Raw genomic sequence first — 26497 nt, 5'->3', positions numbered from 1 at the left:
GTTCTCCAGCACTACGAGGCATTGGCCAACAGAGCGTCGACCAACGGCCACATCATTGACATCTACGCCTGTGCTCTGGACCAGACCGGCCTGTTGGAGATGAAATGCTGCTCCAATCACACTGGGTAGATATCTAATCATACTGGGTAGTTGTAGACATGTATCGATATATAGGCCAGTCAATCTAAGATTTGACCCAAAATAAATTGCAATAGTAATCGTTCAAGATTTTTTTAATGATCCTTACTTAGGGTCATCCAAATAACATGATTATTATATACATTTTGGATCATGGTAAATTCAGGTGTTTAGCCATTGAAAACCTATATAAGGCAAGATTTTCAAATTTGACTTATGCTTTAAGTAGCATGTGACATTTCAAACTTGGGGTTATTCATGATTCTGAATCGATTGCAAGCATTTGTTTTGCACGAAAAACACTCCTTGGGCTAAAAACAGCCATAGCCATCTTCACAAATGTGATGAGGTCATCACATTAGGGCTATGGCCGTTTTTAGCCCGAATGAGTGTTTTTTTTTTTTTATATGTATCGTGATGCATTATGTTAAAAAAACGGTTAAAAAAAGGTTTCCTGTCATTTGCTACAGTATTAAAAATTGGATTTGTGTAAGAGAAATACTAATTAAAAAAATAGATTATTCGGTCATTTGTCTGGAAAATAGTTTTGTTTAAAAAATCGTGAGACATCGTATCGTGAACCTAATATCGCAAGTTGAGTTACATACAGGTAGATATCCATTGTATTGTATCCATGTATAACCATTTTGAGTAGATAATCTAATTGTGTGTGTGTGTGTGTGTGTGTGTGTGTGTGTGTGTGTGTGTGTGTGTGTGTGTGTGTTCAGAGGGTACATGGTCATGGCAGACTCCTTCAACACGTCGCTCTTTAAACAAACCTTCCAGAGAGTTTTCACCAAAGACGTTCAGGGAGCCTTTAAGATGGCCTTCGCTGGAACAATGGAAATAAAGGTCTGATGTAATGTGAAGGTCTCTCTCTCATGTTACGTGTCCGTCCTTTTTTCTGTGAGAAAACTTGTTGAGACGCAAATTTATTTGGCTACTTTTCTGTGACGCTGTAGTATGACAAAGTTGGGCATTAACTTATGACAAAAGTCGAAATATGGAGATGTGAGGATTCTGCCCGACAGCAAGAGAATGGTCGTGGATTAGTGCTGCACATTTAATCAAATAAAGATCGCGTCCTATTCATTTTATTTACTCTTTATGTTTTGAGAGACTTTAAGAGAGATTTAAGTCAAGCACTTTGATGTTGTCTGTTTAAAGCCACAGTAGTTACAGCATGGCTCCAGGTGCCACATTTTGAATGTGAATGTGAATGTTCCAGCGACTACAGACTGAAGACAACAAATATTTTCATGGAATAACTGAGAATCGTGTGAGAATCCTCCGTGAGAATCCGTGTTCCTCAGCAAATCTTAGGGAGGAAAATCCAGATTCACATTTGGGCAAGAATCGTGCAGCACTATCGTGGATTATTTTTCTTTTGGTCTCAAAATCACCTCCTCCTCCCTCTGTTGATGCTGACCGACTCTTTGTTTGTGTCCACCATCCAGACATCCAGAGAGATCAAGATCTCAGGAGCCATCGGGCCATGTGTGTCCCTCAACGCTAAAGGCCCCTGTGTCTCAGAGAACGTAAGTTACTGTACGATAATACACGTGTGCAGTGTTGTACCGGAACGCGTTCAATGAACGATAGTTCACGAACGCGTTCCTATTTCGGCTGAACGTGAACTGAACGTACTGTATTTCTGCCTGATGAGCATGCACGCAGACAGCAGACACATGATACAGTCCTACATGTCCCGACCCAAACACTGAGGAGATAAAGTAAACATGTGTGTCCCTCAACGCTAAAGGCCCCTGTGTCTCAGAGAACGTAAGTTACTGTACGATAATACATGTGTGTCCCTCAACGCTAAAGGCCCCTGTGTCTCAGAGAACGTTGGTTGAAATAGGTTATCCGTCCGTGCTGAAATGAGCATGACAGCACACCTAGCCGTTAATAGAAGATTTGAGAACTGCTTGATCACATTAGAAATATCATCAGTATTCAGTTGTGCTGATTAGTGATTAGACAGAGTTTTGTCAGAGCAGCAGCATTATTGGCTTAGGAATGGAACAAGAAGGGCAGGTGTACGCTCCTGCATTTTTCCTTGGATGTATTACTGTCCGCGACTTTGTTTCCTGTGGTAAGGTATAAGGGGAGCACTCCTTGTCGTCCTGTTTATGCGGAAGGCCTTTACAAATCACTTTAAAACGAGTACCGCAACACGTACCATTCGGTACCGGCCATGCGTTTGCACAGCAACTTCCTTGGCTGTGCACAATGCACAGGCAGAAAGTATTCTTGTCATGGTAATAGTTGAGCACTGCATCCCAAGTGCTTTGCAGTGGATTTTAGAGCAGCTGTGGAGCGGTTGAGAGGCCTGACGCATTGTGGCTCATTGCAGTGTGGAGATGTGGTTGTAAAACGTTTGGTTTTGTTTGTTGCAGGAGATCGGAACTGGAGGAACATGCCAGTGGAAGATCTGTGGACTGGACCCAACCACCACGCTGGCACTGTACTTTGAAGTCGTCAACCAGGTATTGCACGATATAGCTTTTACTGTACTTTTTACTTTCTTTATTTCAACGGAACAATGCATAATAATGGACATTGCAAATGCATGCAATGTAAATGCACCGAGGATTAAAAGATTTCATCTGCAGTCCCCACACAAAACATAAAAACCAAACAGGCTGGCAGTGAAACACATTACACTACGAGACAAAACATAAGAACATACTATACTTTGAAGTAGTCATCCAGGTATTACACTATAGCCTTTAACACACATTTAAGCACTTATTACTTGCGCAAGCAGAGCGCGCAAGTAATATTTTCGCCCGGTCTCCTTCGTCGTGACAGCTGTTCCGCCATTCGAGGCTTACGCAGAAAAACATCAAATCTGTGCCTGTGTTGCTGGACCAATGATGACGAAATGACCATATTTCTTACGTCATCATTTAGAGCTAGTCATACGTATACTATATACATAATCAGTAAAAAATAAAATGGAAAATTGTGCCTGATCTGCTGGGACCAGAGTACGTGGTGTGTATGTGTATGACTAGCTCTAAATGATGACGTAAGAAATATGGTCATTTCGTCATCATTGGTCCAGCAACACAGGCACAGATTTGATGTTTTTCTGCGTAAGCCTCAAATGGCGGAACAGCTGTCACAGTTTTTGGCGCAAAGTAACCACAGTATACCGCTAATCAACTTACAACTACACACTTTATACAGTATAGAGTATAGAGTATATATGTATACATATATAGTATATGCCTATATACTATATATATTTCTTACGTCATCATTTAGAGCTAGTCATACGTATACTATATACATAATCAGTAAAAAATAAAATAGCAAATTGTGCCTGATCTGCTGGGACCAGAGTACGTGGTGTGTATGTGTATGACTAGCTCTTAATATTGACGTAAGAAATATGGTCATTTGTGGTCATTTGGTCCAGCAACACAGGCACAGATTTGATGTTTTTCTGCGTAAGCCTCAAATGGCGGAACAGCTGTCACGGTTTTTGGCGCAAAGTAACCACAGTATACCGCTAATCAACTTACAACTACACACTTTATACAGTATAGAGTATAGAGTATATGCCTATATACTATATATATACTATATATATTTCTTACGTCATCATTTAGAGCTAGTCATACGTATACTATATACATAATCAGTAAAAAATAAAATAGCTAATTGTGCCTGATCTGCTGGGACCAGAGTACGTGGTGTGTATGTGTATGACTAGAAAAACTAAAAAGGGATCCAGAATATATCTATAAAACGATAAAACAGTATTTCTTATATAGATAGAAACTTGAATCATACTTAATAATACTAGATGTTTATATGTATAAAGTAGGTAGCAAATAGTTACATCTAAACATTAATCATTTCAAACGTTCCTTCACAGAGATACTGAGATTTGACAGTTTACAGCGGTCGAAAGGACTTGCGCGCTCTGCTTGCGCACTAGTTGGCCATTTATGGCCTACTAGTGTGCAACAAGCAAGTATGCACTCGACAGAGTGCAGTTCTAGTTAAGCCCTAGTATACACAGTTCATTGACCTAAACTTGGCCCACCACTTTTTCCTCTACACCAAATCTCTTTTCTGAGAACAGTCTATGTACGATCTCACTCTGGCAGTGTTTCCACTGGAAATTAATTGGTTCAGAACCCTAAAATAATAGTTGAAACCAAAAAATAGTAAAAATACCAAACCCTGAACTGGGAACCATAGTGAAATGGACACTTCGACCAATATACTACTCTATATTGACACATATTTGACCCATTGCTGCTGGCCAGGCCTGGAGTCGAACCTGGGGGGCGACATGGGGACTCCTGCTGCCCCCCAGGAGAGCTCTCTAACCACTCGGCTATTCTGCCCTCTGTTACAATAGTTCTGCTTAAAACTGGTGGAAACGCAAGCCGATTCGCAGCAGGTTCTGTGAAAGCACGAAGGTTCCAAGAATCTAGAACGGAACCAGTTCTAGAACCAAAGTCCTTTTGGTGGAAAAGGGGCCACAAGCTGTGTCACGTTGCGACACGTTTTGAGCTTTAAGATCTGCTTAATTTGCATTCTATACCAGGTGTTTTTATATGCGTGTTCCTGTCAACCTTACTGCTGGTACAGTGTCATCTTTGCACCAGCAGGAGGCGTGCTTGGACAGCATGTAGACGGCAAGGTTCTATTGGAGGAGTTAGATGGACAGTAGATGGTTGTGCTGTGCTGTTCTGTGCCATCCACTCCTTTCTAATCGAAACGGGGAGCTAAGACCAGTATGAAATGTTGGCTGGGTGCGTTGTATGGACGTAACCTCACCTTATCACAGGCAGCCATAATCGGACATTGTGGTGTTGGCGTGTGCACCCTGCACACGCTAGTCATAAAAACAGTACCCTGCTTGGCAGTCGGCATCAAGGGTTGGATTGTCGGCTAAATCCCTCTGAGACATAGTGTCATGTCCAGCGGGTGTCATGGATGGATTAAATCTCTCAGTCGCCACGGCTGATTTCAGTCATTTTGGATTCCATAGAAGTCAGCATGTCATCTATGGAAGCATGCCGTGCCCTGCGAATAGGCTATGTACCAAGCTTTACAACACGTCGTGCTGCCACGTGGTGTGACAGTGTAGATCGCCTATTGTCGGTTATTCGTTATTTGAAAGCGTATACTTGAATTGGTCAAACTAGCAAACTAGAATGCATGTTCAATCATGTTCCAAGGGTTAACCCTCCTTTTACGCTGTTTCACAAATCGTGTGGCCAGACCACATTTCGTCAGTGTGTTGGTGAGATGTAATTTGTTTTAATGAGTTTAATGTGTTCATGAAGCTGCCTCACGCTAAGTAAACAGTAAATAGACCGATAAATACGAATCACGGTTATGTTGCGTTCTGGTCAAACAGAGTTCAGTGTTAATGATGCTAATGAAGGCTCTGTTCCATTCTGGTCAGACAGAGTCAGTGTTAATGATGCTAATGAAGGCTCTGTTCCATTCTGGTCAGACGGAGTCAGTGTTAATGATGCTAATGAAGGCTCTGTTCCATTCTGGTCAGACAGAGTTAGTGTTAATGATGCTAATGAAGGCTCTGTTCCATTCTGGTAAAACAGAGTTCAGTGTTAATGATACTAATGAAGGCTCTGTTGAACAGAGCCTTCATTAGAGTCTGTTCCATTCTGGTCAGACAGAGTCGGGGTGCTGCTATTGTGCATGTTGGCTCACTGGAAACACTGTGCTACACAAGTGGGTCTCAAAGTGTCCTTGAGCGGGTTCCAAATGCCCGTGTACGGGTGTGTAACTCTGAGAGTGTAGGAAGAGTTATTCTGTAATGCCTATTGATATGTTATGAGGTGTATAATCATTGCAACGGCAGCAGAATGGAAGAAATCAACCCCATTTGGTTTAAAAGCTTTAATTATAGCATCAACTTTACTCTATTAACCATAACATAAACAAACCTTGTATTGATCTATATTGATGTATTGTTTTGTTTCGCGGCCGACATATTGCCGTTTGTGGCGAAAGATAAACCATGTCGGCTCCTGCTAACACAGCTTGCTGCCTCTCATGTCACACTGCGAGGCTGGAATAATCGGATGAACATCTGGGTATTCCAGCCACATGACATGGCACTCTGCGGTAAACATTTAGTCAACCACTTCACCATTAAAGGACCACTTCACCACTTTTTCTTCATATAATAGGTCCTCACTAATAATCATGATAAAATGGCACGATTTTTTTCTACTCAGTCTATGTCTCATAGGAGGGCTGTGGGCAGTTTAGAAACTGTCTTCCAGTGACATCATCATTAGGCAGATTTTTTTTAAACATTTCTTTTTTTTACAAAAATGTTTATATTGTCATTATTGTGAGAACGATGGCTTCCATTTTCGCATTGCAACTTTTCAGGACTAGAAAGCCTGCAGTTTCTATTAGCTTGTATTCCCCATCGATGATGTCACTGGAAGACTGTTTCTGAATCTGAACTGGCCACAGCCCTCCTATGAGACAGACTGAGTAGAAGCCTATTATATGAAGATAGGTTGAAAAGTGGTGAAGTGGTCCTTTAAAGAGGCACTATGTAATTTTTATTTTTTTACCCTGAAAAACCTAAATTATACAATTGCGATATTGATTGTATTTTGAAAGGTCATGTCTCACCTAGACACAGGATCTGAAAGGTCATGTTTCACCTAGACAAAGGATCTGCCACAAATGTTGACCTAATGGTCAAGAGTCAAGTTATTCCCCGTACTGAGCTAGCAGGCCGGCTCTATTGTCTCAATGGAAAAAAATTCACTACTTGCACAGGAAACTGAGTTCAAATCCGGGGTAGAAAAGGAAAGTGCAGCTTTAAATCAAACCGTCAAACCGAAATATCATTTGGGTTCTAAGCGCTAGACGTCTGCACCGTGACAGAGTCTGACTGATAGAAATAAATGGTAATACATTTAAGAAATAAATGGTAATACATTTAAAAACTATCAGCAGTGAATATATGCATAAATATACATTTATCGTCGATGAATATATGATTAGATATTATGTACTAACTCTGACTGTCATACTGACATCATAAAATGCTAATAAAACGTTACTTGTATATGCACCTTCCATGGCATGAAATGCAGCTCAAAGTGCTTTAAAGTTTAAAGAGCATATTGAATAAAAGAAAAGAAAAGGCATAAAACAACATTAAAATAATAGCAATAATGCAATACAGTGAGGACATGAATAACAAGGACATGTTATGCAAAAACTATCAGCATTCTGCTATGTACAGTCTATCAACGGTGAATATTAAGTATTTATACAGTCTATGAATGGCTTTTTAGTGTGAATGCCAGTAGTCCATGATACCCTGAAGAAGGCAGTTGCATCTGCCCAAACGTTGGTTCCTACTCTGCATCCTAATAAATAATCGGCACTATCAGTGTGTGCGGCCACTCTTTTGTCTTTTTAAGATCTTTGTAGTAGTCGAAGTCCAACAGGAGTAATCCCAACACAAGAACGCTCGCCCCAAAGCCCACTCTGGACCCCTTTTATCTTTTTTTTGTGGACCGCTCGGCCCTAGCAGTTTTTGTATTCTTAAACTGCGTTCAGACCTGAATATATATATATATATATATATATATATTCGCCTCGGTTCGTCCCATTTGTACCGCGCCAGGTCGCGCAATTCTCGTCTTTGCATTGACTTTGTATGCTCTAACCATCCACGTCTGAACGCACCTTTTAGTTATTTGTTTCACTGAGGATAAGGTTAGGTTTAGGCATAGTTTCACTGAGGATATGGTTAGGTTTAGGGCTTTAGGCATAGTTTTACTGAGGTTACGTTTAGGAATAAGGTTAGGTTTAGCCATAGTTTTACTGAGGTTACGTTTAGGAATAAGGTTAGGTTTACTTTAGAAATAGTTTTACTGAGGTTAACCGTGGTGTCGGGGTTAGGGTCTTATTGTGACCCTAACCCCGTGGTGTCGGGGTTAGGGTGTTATTGTGACCCTAACTGTGGTGTCGGGGTTATGGAGACGAGGGTCTTATTGTGACCCTAACCTTGGTGTCGGGGTTAGGGTGTTATTGTGACCCTAACCCCGTGGTGTCGGGGTTAGGGTGTTATTGTGACCCTAACCTTGGTGTCGGGGTTAGGGTGTGATTGTGACCCTAACCCCGTGGTGTCGGGGTTAGGGTGTTATTGTGACCCTAACTGTGGTGTCGGGGTTATGGAGACGAGGGTCTTATTGTGACCCTAACCTTGGTGTCGGGGTTAGGGTGTTATTGTGACCCTAACCCCGTGGTGTCGGGGTTAGGGTGTTATTGTGACCCTAACTGTGGTGTCGGGGTTATGGAGACGAGGGTCTTATTGTGACCCTAACCTTGGTGTCGGGGTTGGTGTCGATCTGATGGGAGAGGATGGCGACGCCTGTAAGGACGCTGGTGTTATTTTGATGACGGGCGGAGCTAGAGGCAGAGTTGGAGGCGTGTCCGCTCCGGCGGTCTGCGGCGGCAGCGCCAGCGGCGATAGTGATGCCGTCGATGTCTTCGCGCTCTGATTGGCCGAGTCCAGGTGGAGGGCGGGGCTACAGGGGCGGGCCCCCTCCGGACGAAACACCCGGCAGAGCTTGGACAGACTCCGCCTGAGAGCACACCTGTACCGACTGACAGAGGTGGAGGTTGTAGTACCATTAATACAACTAATCCAGTAAATTAAGATTCATTAAAAAAAACGCTTGAATCAAAAAACTTTTGAGGGCAGCCGTAGACGGGGACAGGTGTATGTGTGTTACCTCTGTGCCATAGCATTGATCCAGGGGTTGAGTGCAGCCGTGGACAGGCACAGCCAGGGGGGTGTGTGTGGCGTGCGTGCGTGTGTGTGGTGGAGTGGTGTGTGTGTGTGTGTGTGGGGGGGTCGGTCTTACGTCTGTGCCAAGGCGTTGATCCAGGGGTTGAGGGCAGCCGTGGACAGGGACAGCCAGGTGGACAGAGCAGAGAGCAGGGCTGGAACCTCCTCTCCTCCCAGAGTCTCATAGAAACACACCGCGATGTAGGGCAGCCAGCAGACCAACAAACACACTAGAACACAACACAACGCACTGTAACACAACACAACACACTAGAACACAACACACTGTAACACAACACAACACACCACACTAGAACACAACACAACACACTATAACACAACACAACACACTAGAACACAACACGACACACTGAGGTGTAGGGCAGCCAAAAATCTTCCAAGAAAATCGCAACCCAGTCGGCTCCGCTCTAGGAGAGCAGCACAGCTGATTTTTCTAATGTTTTGATTAGGTAGCTACTTCAACCAAGCAGATTGCTTCCTCGAAACAACCTGTTTTCTTTGGGTGGGGGGGGGGGGGGATTGCGTGTGAGGTGGGCCGGTTTTGATCACAATTAGACACTTGTGAAGTTTGCGGTTTTTTTTTTTTGTACTTGATGGACAAATGGTTTTGAACCTCCAGGTGTCTGTCTATGAGAGCTAATGTTAGATGTGTTGTCAGTAGATGGTGTCCATGGCGTCTTCTTCTGACCACGATGCCTCTAATCTCCGTTATGAACACCTTCCTAGTTGCTCTGCACCTCGCTGTACTCGTCTTATCTCCATATTTGAAGGTTTTTATTTTATGCATCTTTACTTATCACAGTGCTTCATCTGTGTTTCGTTCCCCATGCCGTTTTACGAGCAGAGATTATAGCGGGAAGCAGCCTGAAGGCTGCTGTACTGTGTAATGACCAGTTAGAGCACGCACACACACACACACTAAACCACAGCAACCATGGAACCTTGTTTGTTTTAGAAATGACTACAGCACACAGGCTGACATTATGCTACATCTCTCTGGGTTAGATGGCATACAGGCTGACATTATGCTTCATCTCTCTTAACCTCACGCCACCAGGCTTTCCACCTCGGAGGAAAGCCTGGTCTGTGTTCCAAAACCGCCGTGTGAACCGGTCTGGAGCGGATGGTAAAATACGTGTGCCCAAAATAAGTCCCCACGAAGCATTGTAATTTTAGGGCCTACCCAACAACATTTCCCAACAAAGGTATACAGGTATTTTCGTAGCGCGTGGTGGAAGGAACACTTTCTTCCAACCAGTTCCTTTTTCCTCCATCGGGCGCCCTGGCTGACCAGGGGGAGGCAGTATAGAGACCAGGATTACTGCATGTTTATTTCTGAGGGTACCTGCCCTAGGGGACACGGGGAGAACATGCAAACTCCACACAGAAAGGCCCTTTCGCCAACCCCGCCTAATAGGATATGGGCGCTGATGACGCAGAGGAGGGAAACCACCCACAGCGCCGGGAAGCGAAACGCAAACTGACCTGAGGTGGCCGCCATCACCACGGAGCTCCTGAAGTAGTTGTTGGCGGGAACGTAGAAGCAGTGCTGGTCGTTGCACATGAACGTCCCTCGCCTCACCTGCTTCCTGGCCACGTAGACGATGTACCCGTAGAGGGCGCACATGAGCAGGATGGGAGCCATGATCCCCAGGGCCATGACGCTCACGTTGAAGGCCCTGTGGGTAGAGACATGGAATGACGGACATTTAACCCGTTTAGACCTGAAGACGCATCTGTGTCGCCTTAGCTTTAGTTACAGCTTTAATAATTGCTTAAATCTATTAAATCTAATGAGACAAATTTGCCTAAAACATTATATTTGCCCTCTATAACCAAAATGAAAACACCAGCAATATTTGATTTATTTCAAGAGAATCTTTCACTCAATATGTACTGCTCCCGTCGCATATGTCCATGTGTTGACTATGGAATTGATATGCTTATAAAAAACAACTTAATACTTCCTAAGGTTAACATGAGCATCAAAGCAATATTTTAAATATTTGTAGCACGTGCATTCCATTCCATTGATGATATTCGCACGGCTGCCATCTTGCCAGCAAGGTGATACCTAGATGACACTTCCCATAGAGAACCCATTCATCCAAACAGAAAAGTCCTCTCTATTGGTCTCTAATTATATTAAACACCGTCAAAATCACCAACATTGCAGCTGTAGGGAAAGCTTGAATTGTCCTCTTTCAATCTGTAAAGTTTTTGTTTAATAAAAATCCACCGTAGACATTTTGGGTGCGTTCGGAAATGCGCCCTGAACGCACTGGTGTGCTCTCTTGTCGTTCGTTTATTCAGTGCACTCGGTGCGTTGTCGTTCGAAAATCCAGTGCGGTGCACACCGGGTGTGCCGAGTGCCCGCACCGAGCGACCCTACCCTGAAGCTGGGGTTTGTCCGGTGTCGGCGGTGTGACTGCGTCACAGCTGTGGTCGTTCGTAAATAAGGCACACTGTGACGTCACCGCCCACCACACTCAACAAACTGACCACATTCCCGGTGCGCATTTCCGAACGCACCCTTTATGAGCTACTTCCTGTGAAGAAATTCCTTGCAGATGATTACTGTATTTTCTAAGTATCAGAGTATGGAAGCGCTCGTTATCAGTAAAGCAACCTCCTGCTGCCTCCTGCATGATGTGCACATTCAAAACAGGTGGTACGCATGGGCCGTTGAGTGATAGTCAACGAGCACTTCCAAACAAAATCATCTGCAAGGAATTTCTTGACAGGAAGTAGCTCATAAATGAAATGTTTATGAAACAAACACTTGAAATAGGATAATTCAAGCTTTCCCTACAGCTGCAATGTTGGTGATTTGGATGTTGTTTAATATAATTAGAGAGGACTTTTCTGTTTGGATGAATGGGCTGTCTATGGGAAGTGTCAGCTAGGTATCACCTTTCTGGCAAGATGGCTGTGGTCTGAATAAAGAGAATAGGGCTGGACCACACATGGTCATATGACATCATCAACTTGCGACAGGAGCAGTCTTTATTGAGTGAAAGATTCTCTATTTATGAAAGAAATAAAATACTGATGTGTTTTTGACTGATGTGATACTGGTGTTTTTATTTAATTTTTTTAGTTATAAAGTATAGTGTTTTAAGGCATATTTGTCTTAATAGCCAGGGAAATAATAATGTAAATAATCCAGTCAACTAAAGCATTAAAAAAATAATACAAATTAAATAACAGGTACACGTTCATACCAGCATTTTATGTAGTTAGCGGCATACCTGTATCACTTTCCGATACCGCTATTAATATCGGAATATCGGAAAACGACTCTTACCTGTAGGGCGGCCGGAAGCTGGGCATGCACAGGAAGCAGGCGGGGCTGTAGACGTAGCGTCCGCCCACGCCCGCCAGGGGCAGCGCGGCGCCCGCCAGGCACAGCGCCCACGTGGCGGCCAGCGCGGCGCGCGTCCGCCCCGCGGTGCACAGCGACGCGAAGCGCAGCGACAGGCAGATCTCGGTGAACTTGTGCACGGTGCACCACGCCACGGACTGCACGGACGCCGTCTGCAGCAGCAGGTAGAGGAAGCCGCTGCCCTGGCACAGGGCGCCCTCGCTGGCGTGGCCCTGCTGCGGCGGCGCCCGGCGGAACAGGGCGTTGTGCGCGCCGAAGGGCAGCGCCGACAGGCCCAGGGCCAGGTCGCACGCGCCGAAGCTGAGGGTCAGGGGCAGCGCCACGTCGCTGTGCAGCTCCCGGTTGAGCAGCAGCACCAGCAGCAGAGCCAGGTTCCCACACACGGAACACACGCTGGACAGCAGCATCAGGCCTGTGTGGAAGTGGCCGGAAATCGCGAGTAGGTTTTCTTATCACTCGAATGCAATGGAGCCAGCGGGCTCGCCTGGAGCCGACCGGCTGCGATTAGGAAATGCGGAGCAGAGCGACTATTACTAACCATAACCCTGAATCTAGCCGTAAATCCCCTAACCTCAATATCGGTCTAAACCGGCCACGTAAGTCCTTTAACCTCATATCAGTCTTAACCGGCCATGTAAGTCCCCTAACCTCATATCAGTCTTAACCGGTTACATAAGTCCCCTAACCTCATATCAGTCTTAACCGGCCACATAAGTCCCCTAACCTCAATATGTTTTCCCTTCGGCGGCAGTAATTTCACTTCCGTGTCTCCTAATCTCAGCCAGTCGGCTCCAGGCCAGCCTGCTGGCTTGATTGCACTGGAGTGATAAGCAATCTATCTACTGGTGATTTTTGGTTGATAACATTCGAAGCAGGTGGTAGAATCCAACTGATCAACTTTTATCGGTTATAGGAAATGATTGATCCAGGCCTCCTGATTTTCTTTTTTTAATAAAGAAAATCACCTAGACAAGGCGTTTTCAAAAATAGTAAATAATCCTATACTCAATGATAAATGAATCTATTAGATGTTTTTCCACAACGATTGATTTGATATATGATAAATAATGTATTGTTCATTTGATTAATTGTAAAAGTATTGCATTGAATAGTGTCTGAGCAATCCTACCTGCATAGACCAGTGGAACCACTGACTCCATACTGGACAACCTGGAGCTCACTGACCCCAGAACAGCTGTATGGACATCACACAACATGTGTGAACATCTGCTTTATAACTGACCCCAGAACAGCTGTATGGACACAACACAACATGTGTGAACATCTGCTTTATAAGCTGTATCGACGTCACACAACACAACATGTGTGAACATCTGCTTTATAACTGACCCCAGAACAGCTGTATGGACACATGTGTGAACATCTGCTTTATAACTGACCCCAGAACAGCTGTATGGACACATGTGTGAACATCTGCTTTATAACTGACCCCAGAACAGCTGTATGGACACAACCCAACACATGTGTGAACATCTGCTTTATAACTGACCCCAGAACAGCTGTATCGACATCACACAACATGTGTAAACATCTGCTTTATAACTGACCCCAGAACAGTTACATTAGACGATTGACACACAGTGAAAAAATGGGTTACTAAAATCGTGGGATAGAAATTTAGGAAAAAAAAGAAATCTGTTTTATAACTGACCCCGAGCACATTGGCAACATGAAAACAACACAGAGGCTAACTGAACATTCAGTTTCTACCACACAACTAAAACAATCCGTTCAAATAGTTTATTGTTGTAAAATTATATACTGTTCATGTGACCACATTAATTTTTTTGCAGACAAAACGTTCCGGCTATCCAGCCTTCATCAACTGATGAAGGCTGGATAGCCGGAACGTTTGTCCCTGTTCAAAAATGAAATAAATGTTTTGAATGTCTTGGTGTCTGCGACCCACTTATTATTTGTCAAATTATATAGAAATATCACCAACTATTAATAATTACTTTTGTTAATTTTTGACACCTGAAGTCACTTTAATGATAATGATGATAATAATAAAAGTAGTAGTAAAAAGAGTAGTATTAGTAATACTGATATTAAGTGAAAAGTTTGAAAACAATAAAAGCAGTACTAATGGTAATAATAATGAAGATAATAAAAGTATTACTACTAGTGCTAATAAAAACAGTAGTTGTACTAATAACAATGATAGTAATCTATAAATGAAATGTACTTGCTGAAACATCTTCGTAATCCTCAAAATACTCTTCTCCGCTTCAGGCAAACTCCCGTTTGTTCCCTCTGCCAGCTGTGTGTGTGTGTGTGTACACACTGTGAGTGATAAAATAATTCTCTGGATGTGCTGTTGTCATGGTACTTCTGTCAGTCACCTGATGTGACAATGGAAGGATAGATGCACACACACACACACACACACACACACACACACACACACACACACACACACACACACCATCATGTCATTGTGTTTAACCACTACTTAAAGCCTGAGTTACCTCAACCACTCCATTCCTCCAACATCTATTTCTGTCTGTCTGTCTGTCTGTCTGAGACGTCGGTCCAGGAAGAAAGTGTGTGTGTGTGTGTGTGTGTGTGTGTGTGTGTTCCACCTCTGTTATGGATGTATTATTGTTTGTTTTATTCATCTGCATTAAAGTCAATATCACTATTACTTTTATAAAATGTTCTGACATTATGCGACTCTACTAACTTCTGTGGGTCTGTGTGTTTGTGTGTGTGTTTGTGTGTGTGTGTGTGTGTGCGTGTGCGTGCAGCACAACGCTCCTATCCCTCAGGGAGGTCGGGGAGCCATCCAGTTTGTCACCCAGTACCAACACTCCTCTGGACAGAGACGAATCAGAGTATCCACTATTGCCAGGAAGTAAGTACTACTATTCTAGTGCTGCTGTGAGGGTCCCAGCCTTAAGGGCCTTGCAAACGTGAAGCGAGGAACGCAGGCGTTGTTGCCTGGATCAACACAGGTCTCCTCCAGGTCTGTTGAAGAGGGGCGCGACAACACAAGCGTAAACAAAAAGCTAAACAGAATCCAGGTCTGGTGAGTCGCGGGCGTGTGCACGTAACGAGCACGCGCGCAACAAATTCACGGGACCGCAGCTCACGTAAATACGCTTGCGTTGTCGCACCGCGACTTCTATAGGCGCGTTTTATCAATTTTAGTTTTTGCAATGCCCTTTACTCATCTCAGGTAGCCTCAGTCCCAGCCTTACTCATCTGAGAAGAGAAACGCCTAGTCATGAACTAAGACAGAGAGAGTAAACTGTTCACAACCTAAGGCAGGGAAAAAAGCCTGGTCACAACCTAAGGCAGAGAGAAAAACCTGGTCACAACCCAAGACAGAGAGAAAAGCCTGGTCACAACCTAAGGCAGAGAGTAAAACCTGGTCATAACCTAAAACAGACAGAAAAGCCTGTTCACAACCTAAGGCAGAGAGAAAAGCCTGCTCATAACCTAAGGCAGAGAGAAAAGCCTGGTCACAACCTAAGACGGAGAGAAAAGCCTGGACACAACCTAAGACAGAGAGAAAAGCCTGGTCACAACCTAAGACGGAGAGAAAAGCCTGGACACAACCTAAGACAGAGAGAAAAGCCTGGTCACAACCTAAGACAGAGAAAAGCCTGGTCACAACCTAAGACGGAGAGAAAAACCTGGTCACAACCTAAGACAGAGAGAAAAACCTGGTCACAACCTAAGGCAGAGAGAAAAGCCTGGTCACAACCTGGTCTTTTCACCACTCAACCGGCTGGGTCTTTTCACCACTCAACCGGCTAGGTCTTTCCCAGCGTGACTGTGAGGTAGTATAGTAAAGGACCAGTGGTTGGCAGTAACAACGTCAGGGACAGAGTGACCACTGGGGAAATTTGGGACAACTCACCTTTTTTTCCCCCCTCTGTTTATAATTCCTACAATACAATAATTTCCAAAATAAACTACCCAATAATCTTTAATGATAATGAATTCATTTATACAGGACTTTTCCAAAGTGCTTTACAGATTCAGCAGCAGAAAATAACAGTAAACAATAAAAAGCATACATAAACAACACGTGCATTTGGTACAGACGTTACTAGCAGTAGTGTGACTGTCACCTAGTCTTCCCTGCTCTTGTTTTGATTCAGTACAGTTGTGAAATGCTTACACAGACAGTACAAACCAACTGATGAGGCAGGTGTCCACAAGACATCCTAAATTGTCTTGATTAATTAATAGACCTAAATGTTTTGTCCATCCGTCAGCAAAACGGAGAGTTCAGTCATGAGATACTGTATATATATATTTTTTACTTTAATCCCTCACTGCTACAGTACATCGAGGCAGTGTTGCTGGTGGGACAGTAATTTTGTGTACCAGATCTTCCGTCAACAGCAGGTTTTTAGTGTCTGCCGCAGAAACAGAGCTGACGGTAATAAGTGTCCTATCTTCAACGAGGTGTGTGGCTGGTTGTAAAGAGTGCAGCTGGTATAACACACGGGAGGCTGGGGTGGACGACGGGCTGCGTTTGGACAGGAAATGTCCATCTAGATAAGAGAGACGGAGGGGGGAGGGAGGCCGTAAACTGGTTTATTTGACGCCGTGTAGACTCTGCTGACACACTCTGCTAACGTGAGACACTTGAAACCTAGCATCATTTGACGATAATCGCAGATCTAGATCTTATATTTTCAGAAAAGAGATATGGTCTGGAGAGGAAAAAACAGAAAAGACAATTTAAGGCATGTTCCAAAAAAATAAATAAAAAAATGAAGTGGTGATCGTGCGACACGCATTCTGTTTAGACTAGCAGGTCTGCATTCTTCAGTATTGCTGTAGCCTTGTATTTCGTCCCATATCGCCGCGGTCATGTCGAATGACGAGGAGAAAGGTTGCAAAAAAAAGAAAAAATAAAAATTTGGGGGCAGAAGAAGAGGAGAGAGACAGCGGTCGCTGGTAGTCGGGTGTGGGACCTCCCGGGGTTCCTCGTGGCAGGCAGACGGAGAGCAAACACACCAGCTGTGCATTTCTCTATAGGGTCATGATTGGTCAGCTGATAAGAAGCGGTTCACGTCACAAGTGCATTTCTCAACGAGTTTGAACTATTCTCAACTTTTAAAAGCACACCAACGTTGAAACCACTTAAGCCGTATATATTGTTATTGTAAGACTAATGGCTCAATGGCTCTCAATTCTATTTCAATTCAAATGGAGCTTTATTGGCATGAGAAAACGTACGTTTACATTGCCAAAGCAGAAGTGGAACAAGACGATCAAAATAAAACAATGTGTTTACAAATAAATATTGGATATAAATAGGAATTAAATAAAGGTGTAAACTGATCTGTGTTACATTAACACTTTGGGTAATACTATCTTGTGAAACTATAAAGATTGTGCATTTTCTGTCAGAGATACAATATACATCCATATAGGAGACGTTCGCTTTATACTTTTGAATGTTGACAGCAGTATTTCAATGTTTTTGCATTCACTTAGTATAAAATACATTTGCGAGAAGTAGCAGTATTTTATTCAAATGAAATTGAATTAAAGTTAGTTGCTCTCTCTCTTTCTCTCTCTAGCTGGGCAGATGCACAGACTCAGATCCAGAACATCGCTGCGTCGTTCGACCAGGAGGCGGCGGCCATCTTGATGGCCCGCCTGGCGGTGTACCGCGCCGAGACGGAGGAGGGACCCGACGTACTGAGATGGCTGGACCGACAGCTGATACGACTGGTGCGCACGCACACACACACACACACACACACACACACACACACACACCAGATGTATGACTGCCTGTCTAGATATGCTCCAAATGTCCCCCTCAGGTCCTCCACTGCTAACCTGCTCCAAGTGTGTTGCCAACTCTCCAGTAACGGAAATAGCTAGTGGCTCCTCGAAAAGTAGCTAGAAGTCGCTTTTTTTTTTGCGTCCCTAGCGACTTTTAGGCGCCCCCAATAGCAAAGAAACATACCTCAATTCAACTAACGTTTAGAACGCTATTTAGTTCCAATCCATACAGGTATTAGAAGGTTAATACTTTATGCTTTTGAGTGTGTATTTTATTTTTACTAAACTAAAAGTGACTAAAGTGAGCTGCCAGTGCTTGCTCTGTCACAGAGCAAGAAAGGAGGAAGCACTGGCAGTCTGTGCACATAACCGAGCCAAGGAAGCCACTGAGCCAGACGCGCCGACCACTTTTAGTTTTGCCGGATTTGAGGCGGATTTGAGGCTGAGAAGGAAAATTAAGAAAAATTAGCGTTTTTTCTCTGGCGCCTGTCAACACAATTTGTCCCCAATTCACCAGAAAAAGTAGCTAGATTTCTCGCCAGAAGCTTTTCACTAATTCAGTTGCTAGGGGGGTCTGGAAAGAAGCTAAATATGGCGACAAATCCGCTAAGTTGGCAACACTGTCTACAATGGCATATCGAAAACACAGCATCTTTCTGCTTCTATAGCCCGACAGCTTGGAATAAACTCCCCCTACACCTACACCTACTAGCCTCTGTAGTCAGAGAACTTCAAAGCACAGCTCACTGCGCCGCAATCATGTCATGAAAATGCTATATGAAGAATAAATATTCATTTATTGTTATTGTTGTTGTTTCTTTTCAGTGTCAGAAGTTTGGAGACTACCATAAAGACGATCCAAACTCCTTCAGATTCTCTGAGACCTTTTCGCTCTATCCACAGGTAACCACTTCAACCTCAAAGGGACACTTTTTGCACAAAAAAAAGACATTTAGAAGATTTTGAACACTTTCCTGGGTCATTGTGTGTGTGTATTATGTGGTTTTAGATATTTTGTGCAGTGTCCATGATGTCACAGACCCTGGGCTCACTTACTTCCTGGACTACATCAAGGACTGTCTAAAGAGGACAAGAAGCGAAGACCGTACGGGCGACGCCATGTTGCTCACATGGTGCTCCATGGAAGGAAAGAAACATGCGCAGTTGCAGACCAAGGAAGCTGAACGTGGAAGTGTTGGCTGCATAAAGCCCATTGCGCATGTTTCTTTCCTTCCATGGAGCACCATGTGAGCAACATGGCGGCGCCCTTACGGTCTTCGCTTCCCGTCCTCTTTATACAGTCCTTGGACTACATCAAGGACTGTCTAAAGAGGACGAGGCGACGCCATGTTGCTCCATGGTGCTCCATGGAAGGAATGAAACATGCAAATGGCCCAGCAGATGGCGTGATGCCACTGAAAGGAGATATGCTTGTACATATCATGTCACGTCATTGCATTTTACCTTTTATATTAACGTTTTAACAGCAAATGCATAAGTAAGTCCCAGCATAGATCATCACACAGACAGTAATAATGTTGGTCGGACGTGACATATCTGTACAAGCATCTCTCCTTTCATTGGCAGCACGCCATCTGCTGGGCCATTTGTGCCATGGTGCCATATCTATGGATTTGTCATGTCCAACTTCCTGGTCTCAACTGCGCATGTTTCTTTCCTTCCATGGAGCAACGTACGGTCTTCGCGTCTCGTCCTCTTTAGACAGTCCTTGGACTACATGTTGTCTCAGTAAGACAGCCCTCCTCTATCCACAAGGAGGAGCAGTGCACCAAAGCATTATGGGAATTGTAGTCCAGGAAGGAAGTGAGCCCAGCGTCCATGAGTGAGTGAATGAGTGTCCATAAAATCTAAAATATCTAAAACCACACTTCTAAACCACATCTTCTAAAAGTCATTAACATATATTTTGTATTGCAAAAATTGTCCCTTTAATCTCTACTTGCCACTGCATCTGTAGAAATAATCCCATTAAAATATCCTACACGTGTGTATATATACTGTAATACAATAGATTGTTTTACAAATAATCCCAGTCAAACACCACTTTAGTTTTCTACTTTTCATTTTAACGTTCTCACTTGTTCCTACAAAGCTGCAATCGGGAGCTTATTTAATAGGATGAAACGTTATTCTATCCAATCTGTAATGTATGGTACAGTATGTTGAATATATGTATGAATATAACTAGCAGATTTGTATGGTAGACAATGCTAATACAATATAACTAGTACATCTGTATGGTAGGGCTGGGTGCAATAACCGCAATACCGCCATACCGCCGGTATGTAACGCATACCGTGGTATCGGGTTCATTACCGCGGTTCAAAAAATAAAAAAAATCATTATCATGACTATTAGTGAGGACCTATTATATGAAGATAGGTTCAAAAGTGGTCCTTTAATGATTACCGTCATTATGGTAATCTCACAATTAATATCGCACACACCATACCTGTAACTTTTATTAGCCCTCTTATTATTCCCCCCTTATTATTGGGGGGGGGGGTAATAACCGCCATACCGGCGGTATGGGGGCCGGCAATAACCGCGGTAATAAAAATCCCATACCGCCCCAGCCCTACTGTATGGTACAGTGTGTTAACCGATTTTGGCCTGACGTCGAAATTTAAAAAATGTCTTCAAAAACCGTATGTTTCTGTATCAGTGGTGCTCAATATTTCATATCTGAAAATATGTTGTTCCAGGGACCCCCCAGAAGCAAAGATTTGATTAAATGTTAAAATGTACATTTTCACGATTTTTCAAAAATGGCAAACCTACAACTAGATAAAGTGCCAATCGGCACAGGTCTCCACCAGGATTCTTCCTCAGCCTAGTGGGAATATGCGTGCACAGTTTCATCGCAATCGGACGCTGCCGAGTTGTGGCCATTTGCTACTCCTGAAAACTGTAGGAGCCAATCGTGGCCAATCAGGATGGAATATGAGAAATCAAACAAACCTGTGTTGATCACATGACTATGGAGATCATGTGTACCGATTTGCGTGAAATTTGGATAAAATCTGAAGGAGTAATAATAGAAAATGTGTTTTACATATGTGGGCCTCCTGGTGGCGCTATAAAGAGCAGATGTGAAAAATTCCAGACAAAGGTTTTTCCTTGGCCTCTAGGGAGTTGGCATACAAAGTGATCCACAGATTCGTGCAGTTAGAGGTAAAAACACTTTTCGGCCAGTTATAGCGCCACCTTGAGGCTGAGTTGAAATTGTTCATGTGGCATTTCGTCCTCGGCCTGGTGGGAATGTGGGTGCACAATTTCAAGGAAATCACGCGATGTGTTCATGATTTGCAGCATTTTGTTTGAAACTGAGCACTCCTGTGAACTTTGGAAGCCAATCTTAACCAATCAGGATGGAGTCTGAGTGCTCCTGTAAGAGAGCGCTTTTGAAGGAGTCTAGGGAATCGCATTTCTTAACGGCGTTTGATAGGGTGTTCTACATTTTAGTGGCGTAGGATCGAAATTAATTTAACTCCACTGTAGCCGCCAGACAGAACTGTCAAAAGTACCGGACGTACAAGGTGGAAACGTGGCTTGGAAGTGGTTCGTTACGAGCTTGTAGATCTGCTACTGTTGCTACTTTTGGATTTCCTGAAAAAAGTTAAAAAAATTGGACACATAAGGTCTCCACCCGACAGAGACCGAATACTTGCTACTCTTGTACTGAACTGTGTGTGTGTGTGTGTGTGTGTGTGTGTGTGTGTGTGTGTGTGTGTGTGTGTGTGTGTGTGTGTGTGTGTGTGTGTGTGTGTGTGTGTGTGTGTGTGTGTGTGTGTGTGTGTGTGTGTGTGTGTGTGTGTGTGTGTGTGTGTGTGTAGTTTATGTTCCACCTGCGCAGGTCTCCGTTCCTCCAAGTGTTCAACAACAGTCCTGATGAGAGTTCATATTACAGACATCAGTTCATGAGACAAGACCTCACTCAGTCTCTCATCATGATCCAACCCATCCTGTACGCATACTCCTTCAGTGGACCCCCAGAGGTACACACACACACACACACACACATACCTACAACCATAAGTTGTGAGGTTCTAGAATCGAGCTTACATAAACAAAAGTTCAATTTATAGGTAAAACAAAGACTAATATATAAAAACGATCTTTGTATTTACTATTAAATTGTTTGCTTATTATAAGTTAAATATAACTTTAATCAAGTCAACATCAAATTGTTTATAATTACGTTACATATATAGTATACTATATATAGTTTATATATAGGGGGGGGGGTGCATATAGTTTGTGGACAAAATATGGGTCAAAATACAATTGGTGGTGCAGTACTCTTAAACAGACACAAAGCTGTTGCATGAATGGAACTGTAATATGAAGGAGCTGTGTGGTGGTGTGTTTCACCTGTTGGACAGCAGCAGCAACATTAAGCTGTGTCTATGGTGTGTTTCACCTGTTGGACAGCAGCAGTAACATTAAGCTGTGTCTATGGTGTGTTTCACCTGTTGGACAGCAGCAGTAACATTAAGCTGTGTGGTGGTCTGTTTCACCTGTTGGACAGCAGCAGTAACATTAAGCTGTGTGGTGGTCTGTTTCACCTGTTAGACAGCAGCAGTAACATTAAGCTGTGTCTATGGTGTATTTCACCTGTTAGACAGCAGCAGTAACATTAAGCTGTGTGGTGGTCTGTTTCACCTGTTGGACAGCAGCAGTAACATTAAGCTGTGTGGTGGTCTGTTTCACCTGTTAGACAGCAGCAGTAACATTAAGCTGTGTCTATGGTGTGTTTCACCCTGTGTTGTTAGACAGCAGCAGTAACATTAAGTTAGTTAGTTTCATTTATTCTCCACGTGTGGAAATTTGTCTTCAGTCTCAAACAACAGTAAAAACAAACTGCAACACTTACACAATTATTTTCATGGCAAAAATGCAGGACAACAAACGGTAGCAAATGCATTGCATTTAAAACAAATCTAGCGAGACATGATGTCATTTAGTGCCTTTAATGGCATTAGGAATGAATTTGTTAAATATGTTACGGTTAGCTTTTGGTACTTTGTACCGTCTACCAGAGGGAAGTAGTTGGAAGTGGAACTCCCTGCAGTGAGAGTGGATGAGAATAGCTTCAACACAATGCCTTTAAGTTTGTGTCTGTGTCTATGGTGTGTTTCAGCCTGTGCTGTTAGACAGCAGCAGTAACATTAAGCTGTGTCTATGGTGTGTTTCACCCTGTGTTGTTAGACAGCAGCAGTAACATTAAGTTAGTTAGTTTCATTTATTCTCCACGTGTGGAAATTTGTCTTCAGTCTCAAACAACAGTAAAAACAAACTGCAACACTTACACAATTATTTTCATGGCAAAAATGCAGGACAACAAACTGTAGCAAATACATTTAAAACAAATCTAGCGAGACATGATATCACTTAGTGCCTTTAATGGCATTAGGAATTAATTTGTTAAATGTTACGGTTAGCTTTTGGTACTTTGTACCGTCTACCAGAGGGAAGTAGTTGGAAGTGGAACTCCCTGCAGTGAGAGTGGATGAGAATAGCTTCAACACAATGCCTTTAAGTTTGTGTCTGTGTCTATGGTGTGTTTCACCCTGTGTTGTTAGACAGCAGCAGTAACATTAAGTTAGTTAGTTTCATTTATTGTCCACGTGTGGAAATGTGTCTTCGGTCTCGAACAGTAAAAACAAACTGCAACAACACTTACACAAATATTTTCATGGCAAAAATGACAGCAGCAGCAGTAACATTAAGGGGTTCCTATGGTGTGTTTCAGCCTGTTCTATTGGACAGCAGCAGTATCCTACCAGACAGAATCCTACTGATGGACACCTTCTTCCAGATACTCATCTACCATGGAGAGGTATGTACGCACACACGCACGCGTTTGCTGTGCTTGCTGTGTTTGATGTTGAGGTTGAGTATGTTTAAATGCCTGTCACATGTGCTTATACTGAGTTCTTAGCATGTTTAAATGCCTGTCACACTCGCTTATACTGAGGTCTTAGCATGTTTCGGGGTTTGTTCTTGTAAAATTGACTACGGATTGATGGTAAATTGTGCATTTATATAGCGCTTTAATCCAGTTGAGATGACCATTTTTTACACATACAGTGTGTAATTGTATTTTTTACACACATAGGTCCTCATTCACAACGGCGTTTACGCTCATAATGTTACGTAACGTGAGCGGACTGGCATTTATGTGGATTCCCACATTAATTCAAAATTCATGGACATGTTGTTGGTTGGTCGGAAACTCCGCAAATTGCTCCGCCACGGTACCCCATGGCGTAGAATGCATACACTTGCGTAGATTTATTCAGAAGGCTTTAGTCTTCATGCTGAATCAATAAATAGTTCCCAAATCACAGATAAAATATGTATAGGCATGTGATCCCCAACATTGGTCAGCACATAAAAAAACGATAGCCTATATAAAAGCCAAGTATCACTTGTATGCTGCATGCTGCCACTGAACAGAGTCTAATCTGGTTGAAATTCACATTGGAAATTAATATAACGGTCTGACAGACAGTAGTCACTAGGGCTAATTAGCCCTATATAAAATATAGAAGACCACATTAGCCTATACTGAATGAATGGCATCAGCGTGTTTGAAAGTTGGCCAGTCATATCATAGTTTTAAGCCAGCTCACCTCCACTTGCGCTTGTTCACAAACATGACGGACAGACAGACAGACAAGAAAGGCTGTTTATGATGATTATTATTACCACAACTCGCTGATCAGCATATGTTGACAGAGCCAATTAAAGTTTCACATAGGTCTAAATGCCTTTGCTGCAAGCAGCTATATCTGCGTCGTGGTATTCATTTATAATAATGTATATTTATCACATGCGGACGCCACACAGAATAGCCAACTCTTACCTGCAGCTGAGGAAACATACAACAAGTTGGATCGGATGAAATGGGCTATAGCCTTTAGTCCAAAAACGAATTAATCCCACAAGAAATAAAATAAATAAAATATGTCCTGTGTCCATGCATGTCCATATATTTGCTTTCCAAATCCGAGGGCAGGGAATCACCGCAGTAGGCTAATCAATATAGGGCATTTTATCATTGCCGAGTTTTAATATAGCATTTGGTTGTGTGGTGAACAATATATGAACTTCTTTCTCATTATGTGAAAGTGAAACTGTAACATCAGTTAACTTATTAACGTTCTGACATTTAACAAGGAGTGAAGCAATGCATGCCAAGTTGGCAAGTTTCCTTTATAATTATATATACATATAATTATCGCGCTGTTTGCTTGAAGTTCTGTCCGTGCAGAGACCCGCCTGTCGAAATTAACTGCTCTACAAGCTCATCGCCTGTAATATATATAATGGAGTGCGGGCTAGTACTATATTCTATTCATATACAGCAGTGACCGCGGCCGTGATTTCTTTCCAGCAATAATTTCTATTGTAACCTAATTTGTGAAGCCGCTAGTCACTGGAAAATATAATTTTTTTGTTGTTCCGCCGTCGGGGACCGTTTGAGCTGCGCAGAGCCTTTTTTCTTTTTTTGACAGATGGATCTCAGACAAACTGCTGAGTCATGCTTGAAGCCTTTTATGGTGTGACATGGGGCGTGGATCCATGCAAATGAGGTTGTCGGGTGATTTTCCGATCACTTGGCACCCGCTGCATTCAATATGACATACACCTGCGATACGCCTGCGCACCTGTGGTACACACCACTCTTTGAATTGCACGGCAAAAATTCGTAGCTTGATCGGACGGATTAATACGATCTGTTTACGCATCCGTTACACTGTGGCATATTTCTCTTTTGTGAATGAGGACCAGTGTGTGTAATTTTACTTTTTTACACACATACAGTGTGTAATTGTAAAAACACATGCATCAGTGAAGTAAATGAGGCACATTATTTTATGTTTACTTTCAAATGATTTATTATTTAGTTTTGTTGTTTGAGTTTCATGTTTATAATGTTTTGTTTTGTCTCGCTCCCTTTCTCTTTTCTCTCTCTCTCTCTCTCTCTCTCTCTCTCTCTCTCTCTCTCTCTCTCTCTCTCTCCCCCTCTCTCCCTCTCTCCCTCTCTGTCTCTGTCTCTCTCTCTCAGACTGTATCTCAGTGGCGTACGGCAGGCTATCAGGAAATGCCAGAATACGAAAACTTCAAACATCTCCTTCAAGCTCCAGTTGACGACGCTCAGGAGCTGCTGCAGACCCGCTTCCCCATGCCCAGATACATCGACACGCAGCACGGAGGAAGCCAGGTATACTATACAACATATATAGTACATAATACAATATATATATATATATATATATATATATATATATACCAGTAAGACACCTAAGGGTGGC

General features: G+C 43.0%; 2 protein-coding genes across 2 annotated transcripts in view; one reads left to right on the top strand and one right to left on the bottom strand.

Moving 5' to 3' along the window:
• Nucleotides 1-26497, top strand: part of sec23a (Sec23 homolog A, coat complex II component) — a 42310-nt gene that overhangs the window by 10034 nt on the left and 5779 nt on the right. Inside the window, exons 9-18 of the mRNA XM_083792598.1 lie at nucleotides 10-125; nucleotides 867-990; nucleotides 1596-1676; nucleotides 2538-2627; nucleotides 15143-15249; nucleotides 17942-18095; nucleotides 18978-19055; nucleotides 22010-22171; nucleotides 23929-24015; nucleotides 26251-26406. Of these exons, the coding sequence (XP_083648724.1) occupies nucleotides 10-125; nucleotides 867-990; nucleotides 1596-1676; nucleotides 2538-2627; nucleotides 15143-15249; nucleotides 17942-18095; nucleotides 18978-19055; nucleotides 22010-22171; nucleotides 23929-24015; nucleotides 26251-26406 (1155 nt within the window). The remainder of the gene's footprint in view (nucleotides 1-9; nucleotides 126-866; nucleotides 991-1595; nucleotides 1677-2537; nucleotides 2628-15142; nucleotides 15250-17941; nucleotides 18096-18977; nucleotides 19056-22009; nucleotides 22172-23928; nucleotides 24016-26250; nucleotides 26407-26497) is intronic.
• On the bottom strand, nucleotides 8483-12778 carry LOC310878466 (histamine H2 receptor; the record flags this gene model as incomplete). The annotated part of the gene is made up of 4 exons (XM_083792795.1): nucleotides 8483-8759; nucleotides 9042-9195; nucleotides 10472-10665; nucleotides 12294-12778. 4 exons carry the CDS (start codon nucleotides 12776-12778, stop codon nucleotides 8483-8485), a joined length of 1110 nt encoding a protein of 369 aa, XP_083648921.1.

Source organism: Protomyctophum parallelum, assembly GCF_964188405.1.
Source record: "Protomyctophum parallelum genome assembly, chromosome: 20".
NCBI lineage: Eukaryota > Metazoa > Chordata > Actinopteri > Myctophiformes > Myctophidae > Protomyctophum > Protomyctophum parallelum.
Note: the sequence above shows the minus strand (reverse complement) of the source record. Positions and strands in the feature narration are given on the sequence as shown.